This window comes from Narcine bancroftii, chromosome 7 (assembly GCF_036971445.1).
Source record: "Narcine bancroftii isolate sNarBan1 chromosome 7, sNarBan1.hap1, whole genome shotgun sequence".
Lineage (NCBI taxonomy): Eukaryota > Metazoa > Chordata > Chondrichthyes > Torpediniformes > Narcinidae > Narcine > Narcine bancroftii.
This window is the reverse complement of record NC_091475.1, coordinates 198,221,231-198,245,747: the sequence shown is the minus strand read 5'-3', so window position 1 is coordinate 198,245,747 and position 24,517 is coordinate 198,221,231. Positions and strand designations below refer to the sequence as shown.

Genomic DNA, 24,517 nt, shown 5'->3' with positions numbered 1-24,517 from the left:
ACTGCTCACACTAACCATCTCCAACTTGCATATTCATGGAACAATATTTATTTATATGCATTAATACTTGCCCTGGATATGTATTGCTTGTCGGTATGTGTGCTATGTCTGGTTGTGTGTCTGCATGTTTTTTATCGAGGACCAGAGACGCTGTTTTGTTGGGTTGTACTTGTGCAATCAGGTGATAACAAACTTGACTTGTATTAAGTGTGAGATGTCTACTGGTCTGGTTGCAACACCTCTATTACTGCATCTTGGTTCTCTCCCCACAGATGCTACCTGACCTGCTGAGTATTTATTTATATACTTTGTATCTTCTGGTTTATTTCAGATTTCCAGCTCTGCAGGGTTTTAATTGATTTTTTAAAAAAGGAGTGTGCACTGCATTGTAATGGATTTCAAAACTACAGGGGGAAAAATCACCCAGGCTTCCTTCTCTGAAGGCCATTAAAACCCATTAGGGTTTTAGTTAATTATGTGAGAAAGAAGGAGAGAGAAGGATGTTGTTAGAATGAGATAAAGTCATTTGAGTTGTGAAAAAATTATATTACAATTCTGTTCCGTAAATTTTGTAGCATGGATTGCTTTTTCGATTGGTTCATTGTTGATCCTTTCAGACAGAGTGGGGTTTCACTGTTATCTAGTTCAGTGTTTATTGTTAATTAGGAACTGCATATACGAGCCTTTAAAATTAGTTTTTTTTTATCATAAATGTTATGTTCTCTGGGACTTGAATGATGGAGGAGCCACACAACTATTGGTGGTTACAAGTAGTCTTTTAGCCATCTCTTTTCTTTCCTGCTGTTCACCCGTGACCAGTACAAAATAATTTTTCTCAAAGATTATTGTTTCTTCCCTGACAAGTCTTTACCAAATTACCTTGTTCTAGGTACTGACTCCCAATGTCTGATGGCAATGATACATGTCTTGAGAATGTTTTTAAGGTGCTTCCTTCAGCCTCCTTGTGTTTTTTTGTCAATGGTTTCTTCAATAAGCCTGCATTAGGTACATTCACACAATCCCTTTTCCATTTCATCTGGTGCTGGATGATCAGGGCAAATTTGTGGAGATAGTGGCCTTCATAATCCTTGACACTTGCAGAATCATAGACATTATAAGGACAGAAAACAGGCACTTTGGCTCTTCTAGTCTGTGCTGAACTATTATTCTGGCTAGTAACCCCAACCAACCAATTTTCCCCTGCAACCGCTGCAATCGTGTCTGCCTGTCCCGCATCGGACTTGTCAGCCACAAACGAGCCTGCAGCTGACATGGACTTTTTACCCCCTCCATAAATCTTCGTCCGCGAAGCCAAGCCAAAAAGAGACCCCTGACCTGCACCCAGTCATAGCCCTCCATACCTCACCCATCCACATTCACTTGCCAGGAAGGCACAACAGCGAGCAAGGCTACCAGCCACCATTATGTCAATCTTCTATGGGAGCTTTACTGAGAGCATCCTGGCCAGCTGCATCACAGTGTGGTACAGTTGCTGCAGAGAAATAGATGGGAGGTCAATCTAAGGGACCATAAGAGTGGCAGAGAGGATCAATGGAGTCTCCCTTCCCCCCCAACCCTATCGATGTGATCTACGGGATTGTTGCCTGAAGAGGGAGCACAAAATCGTTGAGAACCCCTTTTACCCCACACGCATCATCTTTCAGCTGCTCCTGTTGGGAAAGAGATCCAGGAGGATCAGAGCCAGCACCACCAGGCTGAGGAACAGCTTCTTCCCTCAGGCAGTGAGAATGCTGAACGACCAAAGGATCTGCTCACATTAACCATCACATTTGTAAAACAAAATCTATTTATTTATTTGTATGGATTAATATTTGTCCTGCATATGTATTGTTTGTGTGTATGTGCGTTATGTCTGCTTGTTTTGTATCGAGGACCAGAGAACACTGTTTTGTCGGGTTGTACTTGTACAATCAGAGGACAATAAACTTGACTTTCCAAATTTTTCTTAAATGTTAAAATTAAACCCGCATTCGTCACTTCAGCTGGCAGCTCGTTCCACACTCCCACTACTCTGTGTGAAGAAGTTCCCACTAAACTTTTCTCCTTTCTCCCTTAACTCATGTCCTCTGTTTTGTATCTCACCTAAACTCAGTGGAAAAAGCCTACTTGTATTTAATCTATTGATACCCCTCCTAATTTTGTAATTCTTTATCAATCTCTCCGAATTCTTCCACACGATTGTATTGACAATCTTCTGAATGAGATGCATATACTGCCCAAAATAAATTAACATAATGATCGTAAACTAATGACTGCCTTCATTATGATGAATGGATCTACCTTTGAGCCCTTTGCCACCTGACTAATATATAGCTGGGTTGATATTGATATTCACCTTATCTCCACAATTCCCCCTAGAAGAGCTCAACTCTTGAGACTATATCTCAGTCTAAATATTCTCAGTTACCCATTTCTCTCTGTACCTGTTTGGATTCAAGACTGGAAATGAGAATGACAGATTGTCAGTGTTTGGCTGGAGGTAAAATTGTCAGCACAGATTGGCTACCTACCATAAATAGCATGCAAATTTTGCTTCCATTGGGTTAAATTTGAGGGTTAGTTCTAACAAGCATCCATCTGCAACAGTTTCACATCTAGGTGTCAAGTTGCACACCATGAGGCAAACTGTGAAGTTGCATAACTGGGGCTGCACCCAGCTTTACAGAGAGAGACCTGGGAGGACAGGTTCATGAATTCTTAAAAGTGGCGACTCAGGTGGAAACAGTGGTGAAGAAGGCATTTGGCGTGCTTGCCTTCTTTGGACAGGATATGGAGTATAAAAGTTGTGATGTCATGACACAGATGTCCAAGTTGTTGGTGAGACTACACCTGGATGACTGTGCATAGTTCTGTGTACCCACAGATACGAAGGATGATACTATGTTGGAAGGGGTGTAGAAGATTTTGCTGGGTCTGGAGGGCTTGAGTTATAGGGAGAAACTGATTAAGCGGGTCTTTATTTCCTAGAACTTAGGAAGCTGAGGGGTGATCTTAGCAGGGAGTTGGATCAACTGGTTGAATGGTGTTACAACAGAAACCTTGCTCTCAATATTATCAAAACAAAGGAGATGATTATGGACTTAGGAAGAAATTAGGAGAACACAAACCAATCCTCATCGAGGGGTCAGCAGTGAAGAGGGTCAAGAACTACCAATACCTGGGTGTCAACATTGTAAAGGTTATTACCTTGTATTTTTGATTTGTAGTTAATTTTATGTCTATCCCTTTAAGGATAAATTGTTTATGTGGAGTTACTAGAATTACTATGACATCATATGTCGCAATATCCGGGTGAACGGGGAGCTTGCGTTCAGCTTTTGAAGAACCATGTAGGAGACATAAGCATCGAAATACTTTTCTTTGAATTTGCCTTATCTTGTCATCTTATTAGTTTTAATCATTTCTTATATCGTTATGTCTTTAAATATAATCGAATGCTTTGTTAATTCACCCCTTATGAAAATCTTGATGCGAAGTTATGCAAAACGGTTATATTAACAAATTAAAGGCTACAAAGCTGCAATTACAAAGTTTGGTTTATTGGAGTAATAAGATTGTAATTTGCTTACGTTTCTTAGATGACCTATTTTGAAATTTGGAAATAGGAAAGATATGGAGACATCTACAAACATCTCCGAGGATTTATCCCGGAGCCCCTATGTTGATGCTATTGTGGAGAAGGCTCGCCAGCGGAGTTTGAGGAGATTCACTATGTCACCAAAAACTCTTGAAAATTTCTACAGGTGTATTGTGGAGAGCAATCGGGTTGGATGTATCTTGTCTGGTATGGAGGTGCCAAAGCTCAGGACAAGGAAAAACTCCAGAGGGTTGTTAACTCTGCCTGCGACATTACAGGCTCCAGTTTTCACTCCATCAAATACATCTACAAGAAGTGGTATCTTAAAAAAGCAGATGCTATCTTCAAGGACCTCCACCACCCAGGCTATGCCCTCTTCATTCTGCTACCTTTAAAAAAAAGTACAGGAGCCTGAAGACAAGCACTCAGTGGCACAAGGACAGCTTCTTCCCAGCTGCCAGAATGAACAATGAACCACAGACACTGTCTTACTTTGTTTGACATTTTCTTTTCTTGCACTATTTTTATTTATTTTGTAAAGTGGTTTATAGAAATGTTTGCACTTAGATGCTGCCACAAAACAACTAATTTTGTTACACGTTCATGACAATAAATTTCTGATTATAGAATCATGAGGGGTGTGGATAAAGTGAATGATCTCAGCTTTTTTTCTAGAGTAGACGATTCTACTCTAGTTTTAACACGAGGTGGGAAAGATTAAAGAGGGGCCTGAGAGGCAACATTTTCACTCAGAGGGTACTCCATATCTGGAAAGAGCTGCCTGAGGATCAGCAGACATGGGTACAATTTCAACATTCAAAGGGCATTTGGCTGGCATCATGTTCAGCAAGGATGTGATGTTCCTGTACTGTATATGTTCTCTGTATATTCTCCATGAATTGAAGGCACAATGCTTCCATTCCTTCTCTCTGTAAAAGGAAGGGTTGCAACAGATTTGGAAATCTTAGGATTGCAATGCAGCGATCAAAACCACATCTCCAAAGTTCATTGGGCAATTTAATGTGTTCAACAGCATATTAGGTGACTTAGGTCTATGTGAAATTTCAGTGCTCATGTACATTGTACAATGTACCGTAAAATTCCTGTTATCCTGAATTCAAGCAACTGGCAAAAAAAAATTGCAGAAAATAAATCGGTAAAAAATACATAAGTTTAAAATTGGCATCCTCTAGCAGTTAGTTCAGCAATCACGCAAGATACAATCTCAAGCAACCAGAAAATTCACTTATCCGGCATCTATCAATCCCCATAGGTGCTGAATAGCATGAGTTTTACTGTATATGACAATAAATTTATTACTATTAAATTCTATTGCTGAGATGTCCAAGCTGTAAAGATGGTATTACAACAGAAACCTTGCACTCAATATTATCAAAACAAAGGAGATGATTATGGACTCGAGGAGGAAATTAGGAGAACACAAATCAATCCTCATCGAGGTTAAAAATTACTAGGATTAAAGAGAAATCTAGAATTGAGGTTTATAGTCACATGCACCAAGGTACAGTGAGAAAGATTGTTTTATGCTTTAAGTCGAGGTTTCCACATACCTCCTTCCTGTGCAATGTTTTCTGTAATTTCCTTAATCTTGTTTCTCTTGTGAACTTCTACTACCTCATGGTAAATATTTATAACATTGAATATATCATGTCCAGTATAGGTCAACACCGATCCTTAGCTCTGGTTAAAATAAAGGCTCTTCCCATTTGTCGTAAACATTCCTGGTCCAGTATTCTGAGAACTGCAATTCAACATTAAATTCTATATTTCTCTTTAATAAGGATCCTAGTAATTTTTAACCTTATTTTCCCCATTCCTTTTACACGCAAAGATAGGAGATACTCATTCTCTCAAATCTGGTTATTACAATTGGGTATCCAAAATTGCACAGAGCATTCCAGCTGCAGTTTATTTATGGTTGAATGCAGGTTTACTTGCATTCATATTCTTTATTTCCAGACATTTTTGAAATTTGCCTGTTTCTTTGTCCTATGAAAATGTGTATACTTGGAATAATTCATTCACTTTTGTTATAACAATTGACCTCGATAGATGTTTAAACCTTTCAATTTGTAAATACAAATAGCTTGGTAAAAGTTAAAATGAAACTACCCCGACACAAATGCTTGCACAACACCATGCATTTTATCTTTCTTTTCAGGAAACCAAGTTGCTTTCGACCCAACAATAAACTCTTACTATAACCATGCTCCTTTTAACTTTTTTGTCCTATTACACCAAATAAATTCTTGCCTGTTCCCAAATTATCTTGGGTAAATCTGAAAGATGGAAAGGAAGTGATTTTCAGTGTTAAGAGGACATCATAAATGAAAATAGTGGACACACTGATGTCAGCAATAACAAGCAAGCTTCAACTGTAATTGTGGGGTATTTTAATCTTCGAGATTCTTGCCTAAAGTTAAAAACAAAGATAATTAATGAAATGATTCAAGAACTTCTCCAGCAACTAAATGAGATAACCCTAATTTTCATTTGTTTTCAATGTGGAGAGTATAACAGATCACATCAAAGAAAGTGAATATTTGACAAATGGTCATCATGAAATTGCTAATATCGAGGACAGTTGATAATAAATTCTGCTAAATAACAAGGGAGCAAACTTTTAGAGACATGAGCAGTGAGAAAAATAAAATAATGTAGTTTAAAGTGAAAATTGTTGAGAGGAAATGTCACGAGCAAGTGTACAGGAGGGAGAGAGATCAGCTCATTGAATGGTGTAACGGCAACAACTTTGTGCTCAACGTAAGCAAAACCAAGGAGATGATTGTGGACTTTAGGAGGAAGTCAGGGGAACACGATCCAGTTTTCATCGAGGGCTCAGTAGTGGAGAGGGTCAAATTCTCGGGCGTCAACATTTACGAGACACTGTCCTGTAGCCTCCATGTTGATGCAATCACAAACAAGGATTGCCAGCAGCTATACTTTGTGAAGTGTCCGATGAGATTTGGAATGTCCCTGAAAACTCTCAGAAACATCGACAGGTGAACCGTGGAGAGCATTCTGGCTTGATGCATCGCTGCCTGGGATGGAGACGCCAACTCGCAGGACAAGAATAAACTCCAGAGGGTTGTTAACTCGGCCTGCAAAATCACTGACTTCACTTAAAAAGGCAGCCCCTATCCTCAAAACTCCCACCACCCAGGCCTCGCCCTCTTCACTCTGCTACCATTAGGAAAAAGGTGCAGGAGCCTAAAGACAGTGGCACAAGGACCTCTTCTTCCCTGCTGCCATAAGATTCCTGAATAATCAATTCCCGAATGAACCACAGACACTTCCTTATTTTTTGTGCACTACCTGTTTTTTTATTTAGAGTAATGTTGTAAGATGGTAATCATGGGAATGTTTGCACTTTGACGTTGCTGCAAAACACTGAATTTCATGACTTGTTCATGACAATAAATTCTGATTCTGAATTACTGGTGTTCTAGGGAGAATATGTCTGCCTCACATGCTAAGAAAGAGAAGAAGCATGGAAGAGGTAAATAGGATGCTGTAAAATATGAGAAGCAAAAAGCCTACAAACAAATCTATCATGACCCTGGACACCTCAATCGATCCTCCTTATCAGCTTTTGTTGGCCTAAGGAGAATACTCAGCTTCTTCAGATGAACCATCCTCATTCCAGGAACTAATCTGGTCAATCTCCTTTGTGTCTCAAGATCTTTATGCCTTCCTAAAAGTGGACAGAGTACTCCAGCTGTAATCTAACGATGTTCAATATTATTTCCTTGCTTTCTTTACTCCATGCCTCTTGGTACTTTGAACTGCCATTTCTGCTACCTCACGGTAAATCTTTATGACATTGAATATGTCACCTCCAGAACAGGTGTTTTGCAGCCTAATCCTTGGCTCTGGTTAAAATAAAGGCTCTTCCCAATTGTCATAAACATTCCAGTACAAAAACAAGATTTATGCGTGTATATACTCAGAGGTCTCCTTTTCCCTGCACACAATTTCAAGTGTTCCATTTGACCTATATTTTCTCTCCTTGCTCTTCCTACCAAAATATAACACAACACATGTATCTGTATTAAATTTCATCTGTCATTTGTCTCTCCATTCTGACAGCCTAACCATGTCCTCAAGCAGTTTATTCGCTGCAAACATTATATTTTTACTCCATGTACCTATTTCAAAGTATGAAGTATAACAATATAGTGGCAGAAAGGCCATGCTGAAGCCGTATAAACCCCAATTAAGGCTGAAGTTCAACTGTACAATTACGATCTCCACAGGAAGGATACAGCAGAGTGGATTCAGAGATCTATAAAATTGTCATCAGGATTGGAGAAGTTGAGTTAGAAGGGAAAATCAACCAGACTCGTACTGTTTTCTTTGGAGTGAAACATGAAAGTCTGCTGTCATTATAGTAAAGACACACAGAAATGCTGGAGGAACTCAGCCGGAATCACAACGTCCATCGGAGGTAAAGATATATTACTAACGTTTCGGGCCTGAGCCCTTCCTCAAAGTATAGGCAAAAAACAGGAAGGTGTCAAAATAAAGACTGAATACTGGTAGGAGGAGGAGTCCTGACCAACAAAAGGTGTTAATTGTTTATGATAAGAGGAGAGATGAGAATTGATTTTAGCTCTGTGAAAGGAGAGAGGGAAAAGGGAAGGGAGAAATAGACAGCTGGAGGAAAGGCAACAGGGGGAAGTGGGGAGGTGTTTGATGGAAGTTGGAGGTTGATGTTAATGCCATCTGGTTGGAGGGTGCCCAGACGGAAGATGAGGTGTTTTTCCCCCAATTTTTGGGTGGTCTCAGACTGTCAGTGCATAACACCACCCAAAAAGGAATGGGACAGGGAACTGAAATGACTGGCCACTGGGAGATCCATGCTGTTGTGGTGGACAGAGCCAAGGTGCTCAACAAAGCAATTTCCCAGTCTGTGCCCAGATTTTTCTATATAGAGGAGACTACAATGCAGTAAACATTTTCTTTGGAACTGTGAGGGCTGAAGGAAGATTTACCAGGGACTTAAGTTAGCAGAGAATAACAAATAGAAAAGTCCTAAGACTCTTAGTGGTTAGGATTAAAGGGAATTGAGGCGGCCATCTGGAGATCACCGTAAATTTTAAAATTTAGACATACAGCATGGTAACAGGCCATTTCGCCTCATGAGTCCCTGCCACCCAATTAACCTACATCTCAGTACTTTTCGAATGGTGGGAGGAAACCGGAATCTCCGGGGAAAACTCACGCAGGCAAGGGGAAAACATACAAACTCCTTACAGACAGCGTGGGATTCGAACCCTGGTCCTGATCTCTGGCGCTCTAAAGGCATTGGCACCATGCTGCCCAAAATGGATGGTGGATGCAGAAACTTGTATTACATTTCGCTGGTACTTAGATGAGCACTTATTGTGCCAAGACTCACGAGGCTACAGACTTGGATCAGAAAAGTTAGATTGTTTCAGTGGTCCCTTTTTTGTGGCATGATTAGCCAAATTACCTACCTTTTGAATATTACTATCCCATTTTGATTCTATAGCTTAAGAGTGAATATGGATAAACATAAATGTCAATTTTTGAAAATTAAAGTCACAGATATGTCAATCAGGAAAATAACCCGTTCATCTATTATAAGGATGTTGAGTGGGGATTAGGAATAGGAAAGATTTATCGAGATATTGGCTGAATGCAGGTGAATGGAAGTAGCTTGGGTAGATGACTTGGCCAATGAGTCCATTTCTGTGCTGTAAAACCCTGTTCTTCTTTGAATGGTGCCATGAGATATTTGTTTTCCTGAAATATGATTGATATAACCATATACAGCACAGAACAGGCCAGTTTGGCCCTACTAGTCCAAGCCGGAACAAATCCCCACCCTCCTAGTCCCACCGACCAGCACCTGGTCCATACCCCTCCAATCCTCTCCCCTCCATGTAATTATCCAGTCTTTCCTTTAATGTAAATAACGTCCCTGCTTTGATATTAAAATATAGTAGCTCATGTTCCCTTAATAGTAATGAGTCATTAAGGCATTTTTAACATAGAACATAACATTGCAGCACATTACAGGCCATTAAGCCCACAATGTTATGCCAGCCTTTGTAAATCTACTCCATAACAATCTAATTTTTCCCTACCTCACACCCATAGCCCTCTATTTTTTTACATCTTTGTACCAGCCTCTGGGTGTCTTAAGAATGTACCAGCCTCCACCACCACCCCCCCCCCCCCCACCCCCCAGCAACACATTCCAGGCACCCGCCAATCTGTGCAAAAAAAAACCCGACACCTTTCCTAAACTTTCCTCCACTCACTTAAACAGATGTCCTCTGGTATTTGCTATTGTCACCTTGGGAAAAAGGTGCTGGCTGTCCACCCTCATAATCTTACTATACTCTATTAAGTCACCGCTCATCCTTCATCACTCCAATGAGAAATGCCCCAACTCTGTCAACCTTGCCTCATATTACGTGTTCTCCAATGTAGACGCCATTCAGGTAAATCTTCTCTTAACCCTCTCCAAAGCATCTACATTCTCCTGTAATGAGGCAACTAGAACTGAACACAATGCTCCAAGTAAAAGGAGTATTTTGGACAATGAAATGCTAGATATTGAAAATCTAAAATAAAAGACAACTCCCGGACAAAATCAAAGCTTTCCCTTGTGAAGAAAAGCATCCAGGTGCTGAGGAACAAGAAGAGATCAGAAAAGAACCAGCACCCCAGAAATGGAAAAGGAGGAAAGGTAATGATGGAAAAACGGAAAGAGAAGATAAACAAAATATAAAAGGGCTACGCTGAACTATATGACTTTAAATATTAATGGAATACATAACCAAATTAAAAGGAAGAAACTACTAAATTTAAATGAATAAATGTATTCCATTAGAAAAAATAACATATAGGTTAAGAAATAATATTGAAATATTCGAACAAGTATAGGAGCCTTACATTAAATACAATAGCGAAAACCTACCAGGGACAAACATTACCTAAGTTGATGGAAGGAGAAGGAAAGAAAAGAATGGACTCAGTAGAATTTCTGGTGTATTTTTGTTGAATGACAACATTGTCTGACTGGCTTAATGCAACCTAGATTGTATACCTAAAATGGATGAGGGGGGGGGGTGGGGGGGTGGCTTGGGAGGAGGGGGGGGGGAGAAAAAGTCACTGTATATGTGTGAAAAAGAAATAGTGTATATCATGGCTAATGTGATTTATGGTGTGAAAAATAAAAAAATTAAAAAAAAAGAAAAGAACCAGCACCCAATACCTAAGTGGTCATAGTGGGCAGGCACACGTGTCTGCTGGAGGTGATCTGGGAGGCATGGAACCAAGACCAGCTGCTGGTCTATAGGTCAATTTAACTTTAAATAATGGAAATTTTAAATTTAAACTTAGACATTGTAGTGTAGATAAAAGCTCGACTGGAGGGAGAACTAACGCTTTTATTATCTTACAACACAGGTAGGGTTTATGAACAGGCTTCAGAGGAGTCCTGGGTTTAGGTGGGAAACCAGGGTAATATACGGGCCCCCCGGGGAGGAGCCGGGAGGTGGGACCAGTCGTTAGTACAGGAGACTTCAAATGAATTCCAGTTCACTACATTCACCCCTTCCTTCAGAATTAAGGGTCTGTGGATGAAGAGAACAAGGATTAGAAGCCGGTAATAGACACAGAAGAGAAACATTTACAATACTATTTACAGATTCAGGCCGTCCAGGGGTCTGGAGATCCTGGTGGAGCTCCTTAGCACCGGGGGGCCTTGGGTTCCTTGAGCCTCCTGGTCCACCTGTGATGGAAGGGTAGTGGGCTGGGGCTCTGATTCGATGATACAGGGGGGATCACTCTCCTCCTGAACCAGGTCCCATGAGGCTCTGGATAGGAGTGGGGGAAAAATAGCTCTGTAGCTCATAGGGCACCTGAGGCAACGGATCCTCAGTTCTGGTGGTTGCCAGGTCCTTGATGGAGACGGTGTCCTCCCTGCCATCTGGGTACTCCACATAGGTGTACGTGGGGTTGGCATGGAGCAATTTCATCCTTTCTACCAGGGGGTCAGTCTTACTTCTCATCATGTGCTTCTTGAGAAGGACTGGACCAGGACGAGTGAGCCAGGCTGGGAGTGTAGTCCCTGATGCCGACCTTCTGTCGAATGTAAACACGAGCTCATGAGGAGTAGCATTGGTCGCGTGCAGAGTAGCGACCGAATTGAGTGGAGCGCGATGGGGAAGACATCCCGCCAGCGTGAGTCTGGAGGGCTTTCCAGATTGTGGCATTCTCTTTTCAACCTGCCCATTCCCCCGGGGGTTGTAACTGGTAGTCCTCCTGGATGGAATGCCCCTTAACAGCAGGCACTGATGGAGCTCATCGCTCATGAAGGCTGAGCCCTGGTCGCTATGAATATAGCCGGGACAACAGAACAGGGCGAAAATAGAGTCTCGGGCCTTCATAACAGATGAGGTGGATGTGACTGGGCACGGGATGGTGAACGGGAAGTGTAAGTACTCATCGATGATTGAGAAAAAGTAAGTGTTCCCATTCATATAGGGGAGAGGTCCCTTAAAATTGACACTGAGCCGTTCAAAGGGCCTGGATGATTTAATCAGATGTGCTTTCGCAGGACGAATAAAGTGTGACTTGCACTCAGCATTGACCTGGCATTTCCCTGACATCTTCGATTGAGTAGGGCAAATTGTGAGACTTGACACAATGAGCCACGTGGGTGAGCCCTGGATGGCAGAGCTCATTGTGCATGGTCTGCAGTTGACCGGTGTGTACGCAGAGGCACAGCATCCCCTGGAAAAGGCATCTGGAGGGTAGTGAAGGGCCCCTGGCCGGTAGGCGATATCAAAACTGTAGGCGGAGAGTTTGATCCTCTACCTAGCAATTTTGTCATTCTTGATTTTGCTTCTCTTAGCGTTGCTGAAGATGAATGCGACAGAGAGCTGGTCCGTGAAGAGCGTAAGTCTTCTACTAGCCGGGTAGTGCTTTCAGTGCCTTAAGGCTTCTACCATGGCCTGAGCCTCCTTTTCCACAGATGGGTTTCGGAGCTCGTGGCCTTGAAGCGCTTGTGAGAAAAAGGCAACCAGCCTGCCCGCCTGATTGAGAGCAGCGGCCAGGGCTACATCCAAAGTGTCACTTTCCCCTTGGAATGGTACATTCTTGTCTACAGTGTGCATGGCGGCTTTTGCCTCGGAAGTAATTAAGTCGTCTGGGCTTCAGTCGAAAGGGGGAAAGTGGTGGCCTTTAAGAGGGGACGAACCATGTCGGCGTATTGAGGGACCCACTGAGAAAAACCCAGGCATCTCCTCAGAGCCTTTGTGGTTCTGGGGACAGGAAGCTCCAACAGGGGGTGCATCGTATCGGGGTCAAGGCCAATGATGTCATTCTCCACCACGTGGCCAAGGATAGCCTGTCATGTAGTCCTGAATACACATTTGTCAGAATTGTAGGTGAAAATATGGGCTCTCGCCGCGTGGAGAAAACTCTGGACATTGGCATCATGGTCTTCTACGGTGTGGCCACAGATGGTGACATTGTCGAGGTAGGAAAAGGTGGCTTTCAACCCATACTCGTCCATCATCCTATTCATCTGCCGCTGGTAAATAGACACCCCATTGGAAATATCGAAATGGACCCTCCAGAACTGATAAGAGTCGACTGTTAGCCTCAAATGCTGTGTACAGATGGTCCTCAGAACTGATTGGCAGCTGGTTGATAGGCAGCTTTCAGGTCAATGATCGAATAGACCCGATACTGTACGATATCGTTCACCATATCCAAAATGTGAGGTACGGGGTATGCGTCCAGGAGTGTGAATCTGTTAATTGTTTGGCTATAGTCATTCATTAACCTGGACTTGTTTTCCCCCTTTCCCCCTTACTTGCGCTCTCCACAGGCTGGTGCTGGGTTCGATGATCCCCTCCTCCAGCACGCGCTGGGTCTCCGTCCTTATGAACTCCCTGTCTGCCGCGCTGCACCTCCTGCTCTTGGTGGGTGATGGGCTTACAGCTGGCAGACAGGTTTGGGAACAGAGGCGGGTGGGGAAGGGTGGGGGGGTGAAGATGTTCAGAGTGGAGAAGCTGCAAGTGGGTTCTGGTTTTGAGGGCCCTCCATCCTGAACCATTACCGGGGGAAGGTGACTGGGATATTCCAAGGTCATGCTTTTAAGGTGACACAGAAAGTCCAGACCCAATAATACTGGAGCACAAGATTCATCTAAAATGTACATACGAAATTTACAAAATTTCCACCTTCAAAGGACAGATGAACTATACAATCTTTCTGTACATGTGCCGAATGGGAATGGGACACTAGGAAGATTTGTTAACTAGACGGGTACATTTTTAAAGTTATATTTTTGCACAATCCGTGAGTCGATTGAACTTTCCTTGGAGCCTGGGTCAGTCAGGCACTTGGTGGAATGTCCGTTTACCTTCACCGTCACCATTGTGTTGCTGAGCTGGTAAGGTCTATTCTGGTCGAGGACCAGCAATGCCAGGTCGCCAGAGATGCCGTGTTCTTCCCTCGAGTGCCCCCCTCTGTCCTGAGTCGACCTGTGCAGGGAAGATGGTGCCAACCTCCTTCCGTGCTTGGCAATGATGCTGTCGCCGAATTCAAAATTGGGCCACTGCAAGATGGCCGTCAAGCCTTTAAGTGCCGTTTCTGTAAGCGGCAGGTTGCGCAGCAGGCGATCTCGAGCGAGTCCAGCGCAGGCAGCGCGGCTGGAATTGGATCCAGGAGTGGTACAAGCCATGGACTTCCCTGGACCTCCTTTCGCACGGCAAAGCCTCGCCCAATGTCCCTTCTTCCCACTGTTGGAGCATGCAGAGTCTTTGGCCAGGCACCAGGCACGATGGTGCCGTCCCTTGCTGCAGAAAAAGCACTCCCGGGCTCGGGAAGCGACAGCCGTTAGAGCAGGGGCCAACATAGAGGGAGCAGCTGGTCCTTGGAGGTGCTCACCTGAGAGCGTGGGTTTGCTGGCCTCCAAGTCGTCGTTCTCGAGACTGGCCTGTTCCAGTGATTTGGCCTGCTTGACGTGGCTAGCGAGGTCCTTCCTTCCCGACTCGAGCAGCTGCTGCCTCACGTACCTCGAGCGGACCCCTGCAGCTAGGATGTCCCGGATCTGATCATCTTCCCAAATGCAGCCCGAAGCGGCGTCATACTTACACTTTGTAGCCAGCATCCGTAGATCCAGGTGGTGGTCGTCACTCTCCAAGCCAGTGCCTCACTAGGACCTCATTCAGGGCCTTCATGTAGCGGGCCTTCAGCGCCTTAATGGCGGCCTCTTATGTCAGGCAGTCTCATACGACTGCGTACCCCTGCATACCTACCCTTGAGATGAGCTCTGATCTCTGGAGCTCGTCTTTATGGTTCAGGTAGACCTGGAAGCAGTCTAGCCAATACACGAACTCCTCAGCTGTGTTGGGGGACTGGAGTCTATTAACAACATACTGGACTTGAGCAGCGCCTTCATCCTTGTTTGTAAGCTAATAAAATTGAGGCGTAGATAAAAGCTCACACTCGACTGGAGTGAGAACTAACACTTTTATTAGCTTACAATACAGGTAGGGTTCATGAACAGGCTTCAGAGGGGTTCTGGGTTTAGACAGGAAGCCAGGGTTATAAACGGGCCCCTGGGGGATGAGCTGGAAGGTGGGACAGCACAGTTTTAGTGAATCCCAGTTCACTACTGACATACAGCACAGCAACAGATCATTTCGGTCCACGAGTCTGTGCCATCCAATTTACACTAGAATGGTGGGAGTAAACTGGAGCCCCTGGAGAAAAACCCATATAGACATGAGGGGAACATACAAACTCCTTCCATACAGCATGGGATTTGAACCCCAGTCCCAATGATTGGCGCTGTAAAGTCGTTGCGCTAACCACTCTGCCAACCGTGCTGCCCAATCAAAAATAAAAGCACAAAGAGCTGGAAATACCCAGCTGATCAGGCTGCAAATGTGAAGAAAAAAAAAGAACACTTCAGATCAATGGTTTTACATGGATTCTGTTTTTATATTGGTTGAGAATTGAATGCTAACTGGATCACCCTGTTCTTTTAATGTCTGAGAAATTGCTATTCTGTACAGAGAAGTCGGAAGGCAGACTTGCAGCAGGTCTTTGCACACCACATTCTGACCACAGGTAAAACCGAACAAATGGAAGAATGCTGAAGGATATTGCTGGTCTGAACTCCTCAATAAACCCTCTCAAGCCAGAAAGCTTTCTAATTCATCAGACAAAATAAAGGGATTGGGTCTGACTTCTACAGGTGTATGTGGAGAGCATTCTGGCCGGCTGCATCACTGTCTGGCAACAGGTACCAATGCTCAGGACAAAAAAAAATCTCCAAAGGGCTGTTAACTCTGCCTGCAACATCACGGGCATCAGACTTCACTTCGTCGAGGAAATCTACAAGATGCAGTGTCTTAAAGAAGCAAAAAAACCCTCACCACCCAGGCAACGCTCTCTTCACTCTGCTACAATCGGGAAAAAGGTGCAGGAACCTCAATATGGCAAAAGGACAGCTTCTTCCCCGCTGCCATCAGATTCCTGAATGAACAACGAAAGACAGACCCTGCCTTATTTTGACTTGTTCTTCTTGCACTATTTTAACTTATTTTTGTAAGGTGGTTAATATAAGTGTTCGCTCTGTGATGCTGCCACAAAACAATGAATTTCGTGTCATCCACATGACAATAAATTGATTCTGATTGGTAAGTAGAGAGATCAGACCGAAGTTTGGTGGAGAATTACAGAGAGCGTTATTTTGCTTCATTTGTGGGATGTTGATAACCTAAATCTATTGTCCATCCTTACTTCCTCGAGAAAGTGGCAGTGGACTGGCTTTCCGACCACTCTCGTTCCGTGGATGAAGATGCAACCTTTTCTTAAATGTTGAGCACCAGGATATTGGATTTAGTGACATTGAAAGAACCTAAACCAGGTGTGCACTTGATACCCACGTCTGCTTTTGTGGTAGAGGCTGCAGGTTTGGAAGCTTGGATATAAGTGGTGGTCTCAGTCGGAAAGTACGTTTATTGCTCAGAGAATTACAACCGGCAGTCGGAGATGATGGTTAATCGTCTGCGATCAGATGGGGAGGAAGGGTCAGCTCTTAGGGTGGCTGTCTGGGAGGAAGGAAGAGCAGATCATTTGATGAGGGGATGCTCAAAGCTCTTGAACTTGGAAGTAATGAGGCAGGAAGGGTGGGGGGATGATTGCCAGGCCAAGCCAGATAAATAGTTGATACCCAGTGGTTTCTTTCTGTAATGTAAAAACAACCATCAGAGGATTTTTCACGGACTAAAGGGGGATGCTTTATGAAAACTAAATTTCATGATGAATGTAGGTGATCCACAGAATGAAAACTGCACTCTGCATCAAGCAAGTTCCCAATTTCGATCATTTTTTTAAAATTCATGTGTCAAGGAATGCACAAAAACATGTTACAATTTTTTGCCTCTAATGTGGCATCACCACTGGGTGGTGTAATTTTTTTTACCTTAGACCTTATCATGGAGGAGGCTCTACGTGTTGTCCTGGTGCTTGGTCTGGTAGCCCAGCAGTCCCATGGCCTTTTGACACTTCTGCTCCACCTGCTCGATCTGCCACAAGCTCAATCTTTTCTTCCAGGCACCGATGGCTTCCTTGGCGTCCCTGGATGATATCAGGAAGGGCTTATCCGAAGAATAGCCTCTCCCCCGCGTCATGTTCCACACGTAATTCTCGGTGGCCGGTGTGACCGTGAGGTTGGCAAAGGAGTAGAGAGTTCTCAACCCCGTCACTGGATCCAGCACCAAATCCTCGTATCGGACAGTGAGATACCTTCTCCTGATCCAGGATGGGGACCTCATGACCAGCGCTTGGTCTCGGCTCCACGCCTCGCAGATCACCTCCAGGGCATCGGACACATAGGTATCTGCCCTCTGCGACCGATTAGGTATCGGACGCTGGTTCTTTTCCGATCTCTTCTTGCTCCTCAGTATCTGGATGCTTTCCTTCACAAGGGAGAGCTTCGATTTCATCCGGGAGTTGTGCACTGCCCGGGGATCCCTCACCAGCTGAACTACTTTGAAGTTCAGCGACGGGTCCCGCATCAGGGGAAAGAGGATCTCCGCGTCCAAGACCCTGACATCCTTGATCACCATCACGTCGTACTTCTTGCACTCGTTCTCCAACTCCCTCAGGTCCCTGGGCGCGCACTGCTTCTCGCAGACGGCGCCGTCCACCAGTTCCACCCGCTCCTTCTCGTAGGCACCGCACAGAGGCGCCGAGCAGATGACCTTGTTGTTTCTCCAGCCGAAGATGGTGCGAGTGGTCAAGGAGCCCGAGGGACCGGGCGGCGTGTAAAGTTTCAGCACCGAGAAGTCGCAGTGGAAGAGGGAGCGCAGCATGTCCCTGACCGCCCCCTGCAAGCTCTCCGCGTCCCCCGGGTACAGCGCCTGCCACATCAGCCACATGGGCTCGTACAGGTAGAACACCCCTGGGTGCTGGTTGTAGAGCTCTCCCGCGAACGAGGACCCCGTCCTCCAAGTGGCGTGCAAGTAGACGTGCTGCTTCTTCTTGACCAGAGAGCTCGGGGTAGAATTGCTCGCGTCGCCACCTTCCGTCAAACCAGGGTCTCCCGCGTCCTTTGGGGCGACTCCGTACAAAGGTTGTTCCCTGGGGTTATTGTGGCAGTCCAACATGTAGGGAATGGTCAGTAGCAACAGCGAATAAGCAGCCACCACGATCAGGGATCTGCTCTGGAGCTTCTTCATCTCATCAACTCCTGTTTTAATGGCTCACTTTGCTCCTTGCGAATGCCCCCACCCCTTTTTTTTTGGGGGGGGGGGTCTTACCTCCTTGCTCTTGCTGTTCGCATTCTGACCATTCGAGCGAGCGCCCCTTTAAGATGCCTTTTGACGTCCGCTCGCAGGCAAGGAAGAGGCAGAGAGGAAGAACTGCCCGTCATCGCAAGAAACAATGTCTGGAATCCGCCCAGTCCATGGAGGCGTGCATGGGAGGGGGGGCTAAGAAGAGGAAAGGATGCAGAGAGAGGAGGGAGGGAGTTGCAGAAAATGACATGCATTAGCTGGACTTCGTTTGCCTTATTTTCAGAATTATTAAATTGAATGCTTGATATTACCCAACATCCTGAATTGGCTTGTATTTCTGAGCCTCAAGTTCACCAATTTACATTGAAATGGAATCGTTGTCTGTTACAGGGATATAATATGCCGGCTTTAAAACATTCATTAGAGATTTGGACTAAAACAATTTCTATTGTGGGTTCTAGGGGTAAGATTATGGCCTTTACCAATGCGTCGCTGCGTTGGTAACCTTGTACTGCTGTCATAAATCTCGTTGTATAACTTGTACAATGACAATAAAAAGCGATTTGATATCAAAATGAAGTTATTCCTTTTTTTGATGAATAATCTATATTTAAAGATTGAGAATTCTAAGGTGGTGGATGATTGTATTGAAGGACAGTTTCTGTCTTAGGGAGAAGTTTGGGAAGAGGGAGGGAGTTTATTGTCATATGCATTGTGCCATATGCACTGAAATTCTTGCTTGTTGCAGCCACAGCTATTAAACAAAAATGAAGTGAACAACTGATTTTTAAAAAGACATTTAGTACATAAGGACAAATACAGGGAAAAAATGACTAGCAATTGTGCAGATGGTCCTTTCGTGGTGTTGGAGCAGTTCATGATTGGCGTAAGGGGAGGATCAAGAATCTGATTGCTGTTGGAAACTGTTCTTGAACCTCGAGGTGCTGGTTTTCAGGCTTCTCGATCTCTGGCATGGAGGTGATACAAGCATTTAACCTTACTGTTATTGATAAAGCCCACACCCCAATCTCCTACATTTCTCATACTTCTGTCTATAACTCACCTCTCCCCCCCCCCCCCAGGTCCCCACTTTCCACCCCACAACCCTCCACATTATCCTCTGACAATTCTGCCAACTTTAGTTGGATTCCTCTACCAGCCACACCTTTCTTCTCCACCTCATCTACTTATCGCGGGAATAAGTCTTTCCGAGACTCCCTAATCTGCTCTTCACTCCACCCAACTTTCCATCCCTTTCGGCACTTCCCAATGTCAAGTGCAAATGTCTCTCCATTTACTCCCTCAGCTCCATCCAGGGAAACAAACAGAGCTTCCAGCCTTGCCTGCACACTGTCCAATCTGATCTATTGCAATTGATGTACTTGGTGTGGCCTCCTCTATAGTGGTGAGACCAAATTTAGATTGAGAGACCATTTGGCTGAAGACTGAAGCTGTGTTTGTGGGTCTGAACCACAACCATTCCCAAACATTTTTACAGTGATATGTCTGTTCGTGACCTCATCACCTTCCTTCTGAACAGCATTAAATCAAAAGGAATAAACATTGATTTTTTTTTTCCGGGATTCAAGAGGGTGCTGATTGCAAGAAAGGCTGCCAAAAGGCCTCGGACATTGAAGGCTTCCTGATCACATCGGAGGTTTGGATCTAGAGCTCGGGTTGCCAATCGATCGAAAGGAAGTCTGTACAGCTGCAGAGGCTGCGAGAACGCTGGAGGTGAATCCTATCTCTAGGCCATTTCAGATCGGGCCTCCGCCTGGAGTCTGGCTACGGAACGGATCCAAAATCTTGAACTTACCATTTCAGACTGCAGCCCAAAAAGGCAGCTCCAGCGTCCCTTTCAAAGGAGAGGCGCCCTTCGCATCCCCATCATCAATATACAGTAGGGCAATGGCTGTCTTCCCTACCCACAATCCCCCACGCAGCTGAAACCTCTCTTTGGTTCGCAGGACAGTTCCAGCTGTGTGTGTGTGTGTGTGTGTGTGGGTAGGTGGGGGGTTGTGGGTAGGGAAGAAGGCCATTGCTCTTCCGCGTTTTGAGCCACAGAGGAGTGGCCCCGAAGGTCCCCACTGCCCCGAGGGCTTCCTGCTGTCCCGCCTTGGAGGGAGAGATGGGTCGCGGGCTGACACCATCATCAGCCCACCCCCAAACAGCCACCTAGCGCAGCTGCCAATTCAGATCGATCGGCGGAGGGCTGGGCAGCAGATGATCCCCCTTGGAGAGGGGTTGGATTATGCGGCTCGGAGACCACCACCGCACATTCAGAGAGGTAGGGACATTCAGAGAGGTATTCTCTTCCATATTTTTATTATTCAATGTAGTATTGGTAGATGGTTTTGCACCAGTTTCTCATCCAATCTATAGAGTAAATGTTCAGGGTCCTTTTCTCCTAATTTATATAATTCTCTCTTGAGCCAAGCCAGTTTTTCTCCCGTCTGATAAAAATCTTAACTGTGCTGTCCTGTAATAGTTATTGAAATTTAGTAGCTGCAATCCTCCTTGTTTATATGCCCATGTTAATTTTTCCAAAGCCACTTTTGATTTTTTTTTACCCTTCTATAGAAACTTTCTTATTAATTTGTTTAATTTCATTAAAAAATTCCCATCAAGGGAATCAGTAACTTTTGGAACAGGTATTGTCGCCATGGAAAGACATTCATCTTGATGCAGTTTACTCTTCCTATTAGAGTTAGTGGTAAATCTTTCCATTTCTCTGTCTTTCTGTATTTTCTTTATTAACAACTGGTAATTTAATTTATACAAATTATTTAAATTATTATCTATACCTAAGTAATGTATGGCCTGTGATTGCCATTTAAAAGGAGATTCCCTTTTACATTTTGTATCATCAACCTTGTTCATTGGCATCACCTCACTTTTATCAATATTAACCTTGTATCCTGATATCGCACCATATTCTTTCAATTTTGTATATAACCTTTTTATTGATTTATCTGCGTCCGTTAAATATACTATATCATCCGCAAATAAGCTCATTTTAAATTCTTCCTTTTACTTTTATTCCCTTTATCGTAGGTTCTTTTCTTATCAGCCCTGCCAATGGTTCTATAGCCAAAGCAAATAGGGAAGGCGATAATGGGCATACCTGTCTTGTTGACCTACTCATTTAAAGTGGTCTGAAACATATCCATTTGTTACCACTTTTGCCACAGGACCATTATACACTGCTCTAATCCAATTAATAAATTTTTCCAATAATTTGAATTTCTGTAGTACTTTAAAAAGATAACTCCATTCCACCCTATCAAAAGCTTTCTCTGCATCAAGAGATACTGCCACAGTTGATGTTTGTTTATTTGTGCTGTATGGATCAAATTAATAAAGTTACAGACATTATCTGCTGCTCTTCTATTTTTAACAAATCCTGTCTGATCTAATGTCACTAATTTCGGTACACAATCTGTTAATCTATTTGCTAGTAATTTTTCCATTAATTTATAGTCTGCATTTAGTAGAGATATTGGTCTATATGAAGCTGGTGACAACTGGTCTTTTCCTGTTTTTGAAATTACTGTGATTATTGCCTTTTTACATGAGTCAAGCAAATTCTGGGTCTCTTCCACCTGCTTCATTACCTCTAAGAGGGGCGGAATTAATAGATTATTGAATACCTTATAAAATTCCACGGGAAATCCATTTTCACCTGGCACTTTATTATTTGGTAATGTCATTAGTATATTATATATTTCTGTAATTGTCAGCAGCTTTAGTAATTTATTTTGATCTTCCAATTGTAATGAAGGTAATTCAATGTTTGACAAAAATTCATCTATTTTGTCATTTTTGGTTTGATACAATTGCTTATTAATCTCTAATGGGTTATATGAGATCTGTTTGTCCTCCTTGTTGCTATGATAGTTCTTGTTGCTTGTTCTGTTTTTAGTTGCCAAGCCAAAATTTTGTGGGTTTTCTCTCCTAATTCATAATATCTTTGCTTTGTTTTCATAATATTTTTCTCCATTTGTATGTTTGTAACGTATCATATTTTAATTTTTTTCTCTGTCAATTCTCTCTATCTTCCCTTCTCATTAAATCTTTTTCCATTGTCACTATCTCTTTTTCCAACTGCTCTATTTCCCAATCATATTCTTTTTAAATCTTGGTAGTATAACTAATTATTTGTCCCTTAATAAAGGCCTTCATTGCATCCCATAATATAAAATTGTCTGTTACGGAATTTGCATTTCTCTTGAAATATATTTTAATTTGTTATTCTATGTATTCCCCAAAGTCTTGCCTTTTTAACAATATGGGGTTTAGCCTCCATCTATATGTTTTCGGCAGAGTATCCTCTAAATCAATTGTCAATTTCAAGGGTGAATGGTCTTGCCTTATATTCGGTCTTTCAAACTCTCCCTTGAATCTGTGCTGACAACAAGAACATATCAATCCTAGAATAGGTTTTATGTCTGTTTGAATAATATGAATAATATCTTTCTTTTGGATGTTGTTTTCTCCATATATCAATTATCTTCATATCATGCATTGAATTTAATGTAAATTTGGCTGCTTTTTTTGTAGTAGTCTTCCCGGTTTTATCCATTGATGGGTCAAGGATAAAATTAAAGTCTCCCCCAAGTAAGATATGTCCCTATGTGTCTGCTATCTTTAAAAAAATGTCCTGCATAAACTCCTGGTCATCTTCATTAGGTGCATAAATGTTCAACAAGTTCCAAGATTCTGAATAAATCTAGCACATCATCATTACATATCTACCTGCTGGGGCTGTTATTATTTTCTTTATCTTAATTGCCAAATTCTTATTAACTAATATTGCTACTCCCCTGGCTTTTGAATTGTACGATGATGCAACGACATGGCTCTCTTTAGTTTGAGATGTTCTAACTTAGTTAAGTGTGTTTCTTGTATAAATGCTATGTCTGTTTTCTCCTTTTTAAGAAGTGCTAGTAACTTTTTTTCTCTTAATTTGATTGTAAATTCCATTAATATTAAGTCATATATTTTAATTTATTCATCTTATCCATCCATTTTCACCTCTATTCTACCTCTTCAACCCCCATCTCAAATCACTCTTTGGATTGTTCTTACTCTTTACTATACATGACAACATAATTAGTAAGAAACAATCAAAAACTATAAATACTGAAGAATAATATTTTTTTAAAAAGCATTTAATCCCCCTTTAATGAGTTGTCCTTGCTACCTCGCAAGACAACCACAACTCCCTTTTCTTTGTGGGTTGCAGTGTATACTGTAAATGTCAACAGATTTTGCAGTGGACAGATCCTCCCCCTCCCCAGCCCTACCCAAAGAAATCGCTATATATTATTCTTAAAAATATAACTAAGCATTTATTCCTTATTTTTTCTTAAATGTCTATAATCAAACTATTAACATTCAAACTTATTTATACACATTATTTTAAGAATCCTTTTATTATTTTCTTTACTCCTTGTTGTTTATTTGGCCAATTGATTTGCAAAAAGACAGGCTTCTTCTGGATCTGAAAACTGTCTATTTGGCAACCACGGATGAATATCTTCAACACTGCTGGATGCCGTAACACAAAGTTGTAACCTTTACTCCATAATGCAGCTTTTGTTAAGTTAAACTCGTTACGCTTCTTTAAAAGTTCAAAGCTTATATCTGGGTAAAAAATTATTTTTTTTCCCATTGTACTCCAATGGTTCCTTGTTTCCTTTCACTTTTCTAATAGCCAGTTCTAATATTTTCTCTCGTTGTGTGTTGCAGTAGTTTAACTAGTATGGAACACGGTTTCTGCTGTGGTTGCGGCATTGGCGCCAATACTCTGTAGGCTCTTTCAATTTCTATTTCTTCTTGGAGTTCTTCTACTCCCAAGATCTGTGGGATCCATCTTTTTATAAATCCTTTTATATCGATCCCTTCTCCATCTTCTTTCAGGCCCATTATTTTTATATTATTACATCTGCTAAAATTCTCTAAAATGTCAATTATTTGGGCCAATGAGTCATCTCCTTATCTCTATCGTCCAATTTTTCTCTTAATTCATTCACCTCCATTTCCACACCTAACAATGTCTTCCACTTCATCACTTTGCTTTCTCATTTCTACCGTA

The 24,517-nt window shown here is 42.7% G+C and overlaps 1 protein-coding gene across 3 annotated transcripts in view; it reads right to left on the bottom strand.

Moving 5' to 3' along the window:
- The window catches only part of chst7 (carbohydrate (N-acetylglucosamine 6-O) sulfotransferase 7), a 33,987-nt gene extending 15,423 nt beyond the window's left edge, over positions 1-18,564 (bottom strand). The window contains exons 1-2 of one of the 3 annotated variants that reach the window (XM_069891921.1): positions 17,106-18,564; positions 4,118-4,527 (exon numbers count right to left, since the gene is read on the bottom strand). In XM_069891921.1, the coding sequence (XP_069748022.1) occupies positions 17,131-18,363 (1,233 nt within the window). In that variant the 5' untranslated portion in view covers positions 18,364-18,564 and the 3' untranslated portion in view covers positions 4,118-4,527; positions 17,106-17,130. Of the gene's footprint in view, positions 1-4,117; positions 4,528-11,035; positions 11,230-17,105 lie in introns of those variants that run through there. The other 2 variants (XM_069891922.1, XM_069891920.1) reach the window with 2 other exon arrangements.
- Between the last annotated feature and the right edge of the window lie 5,953 nt (positions 18,565-24,517).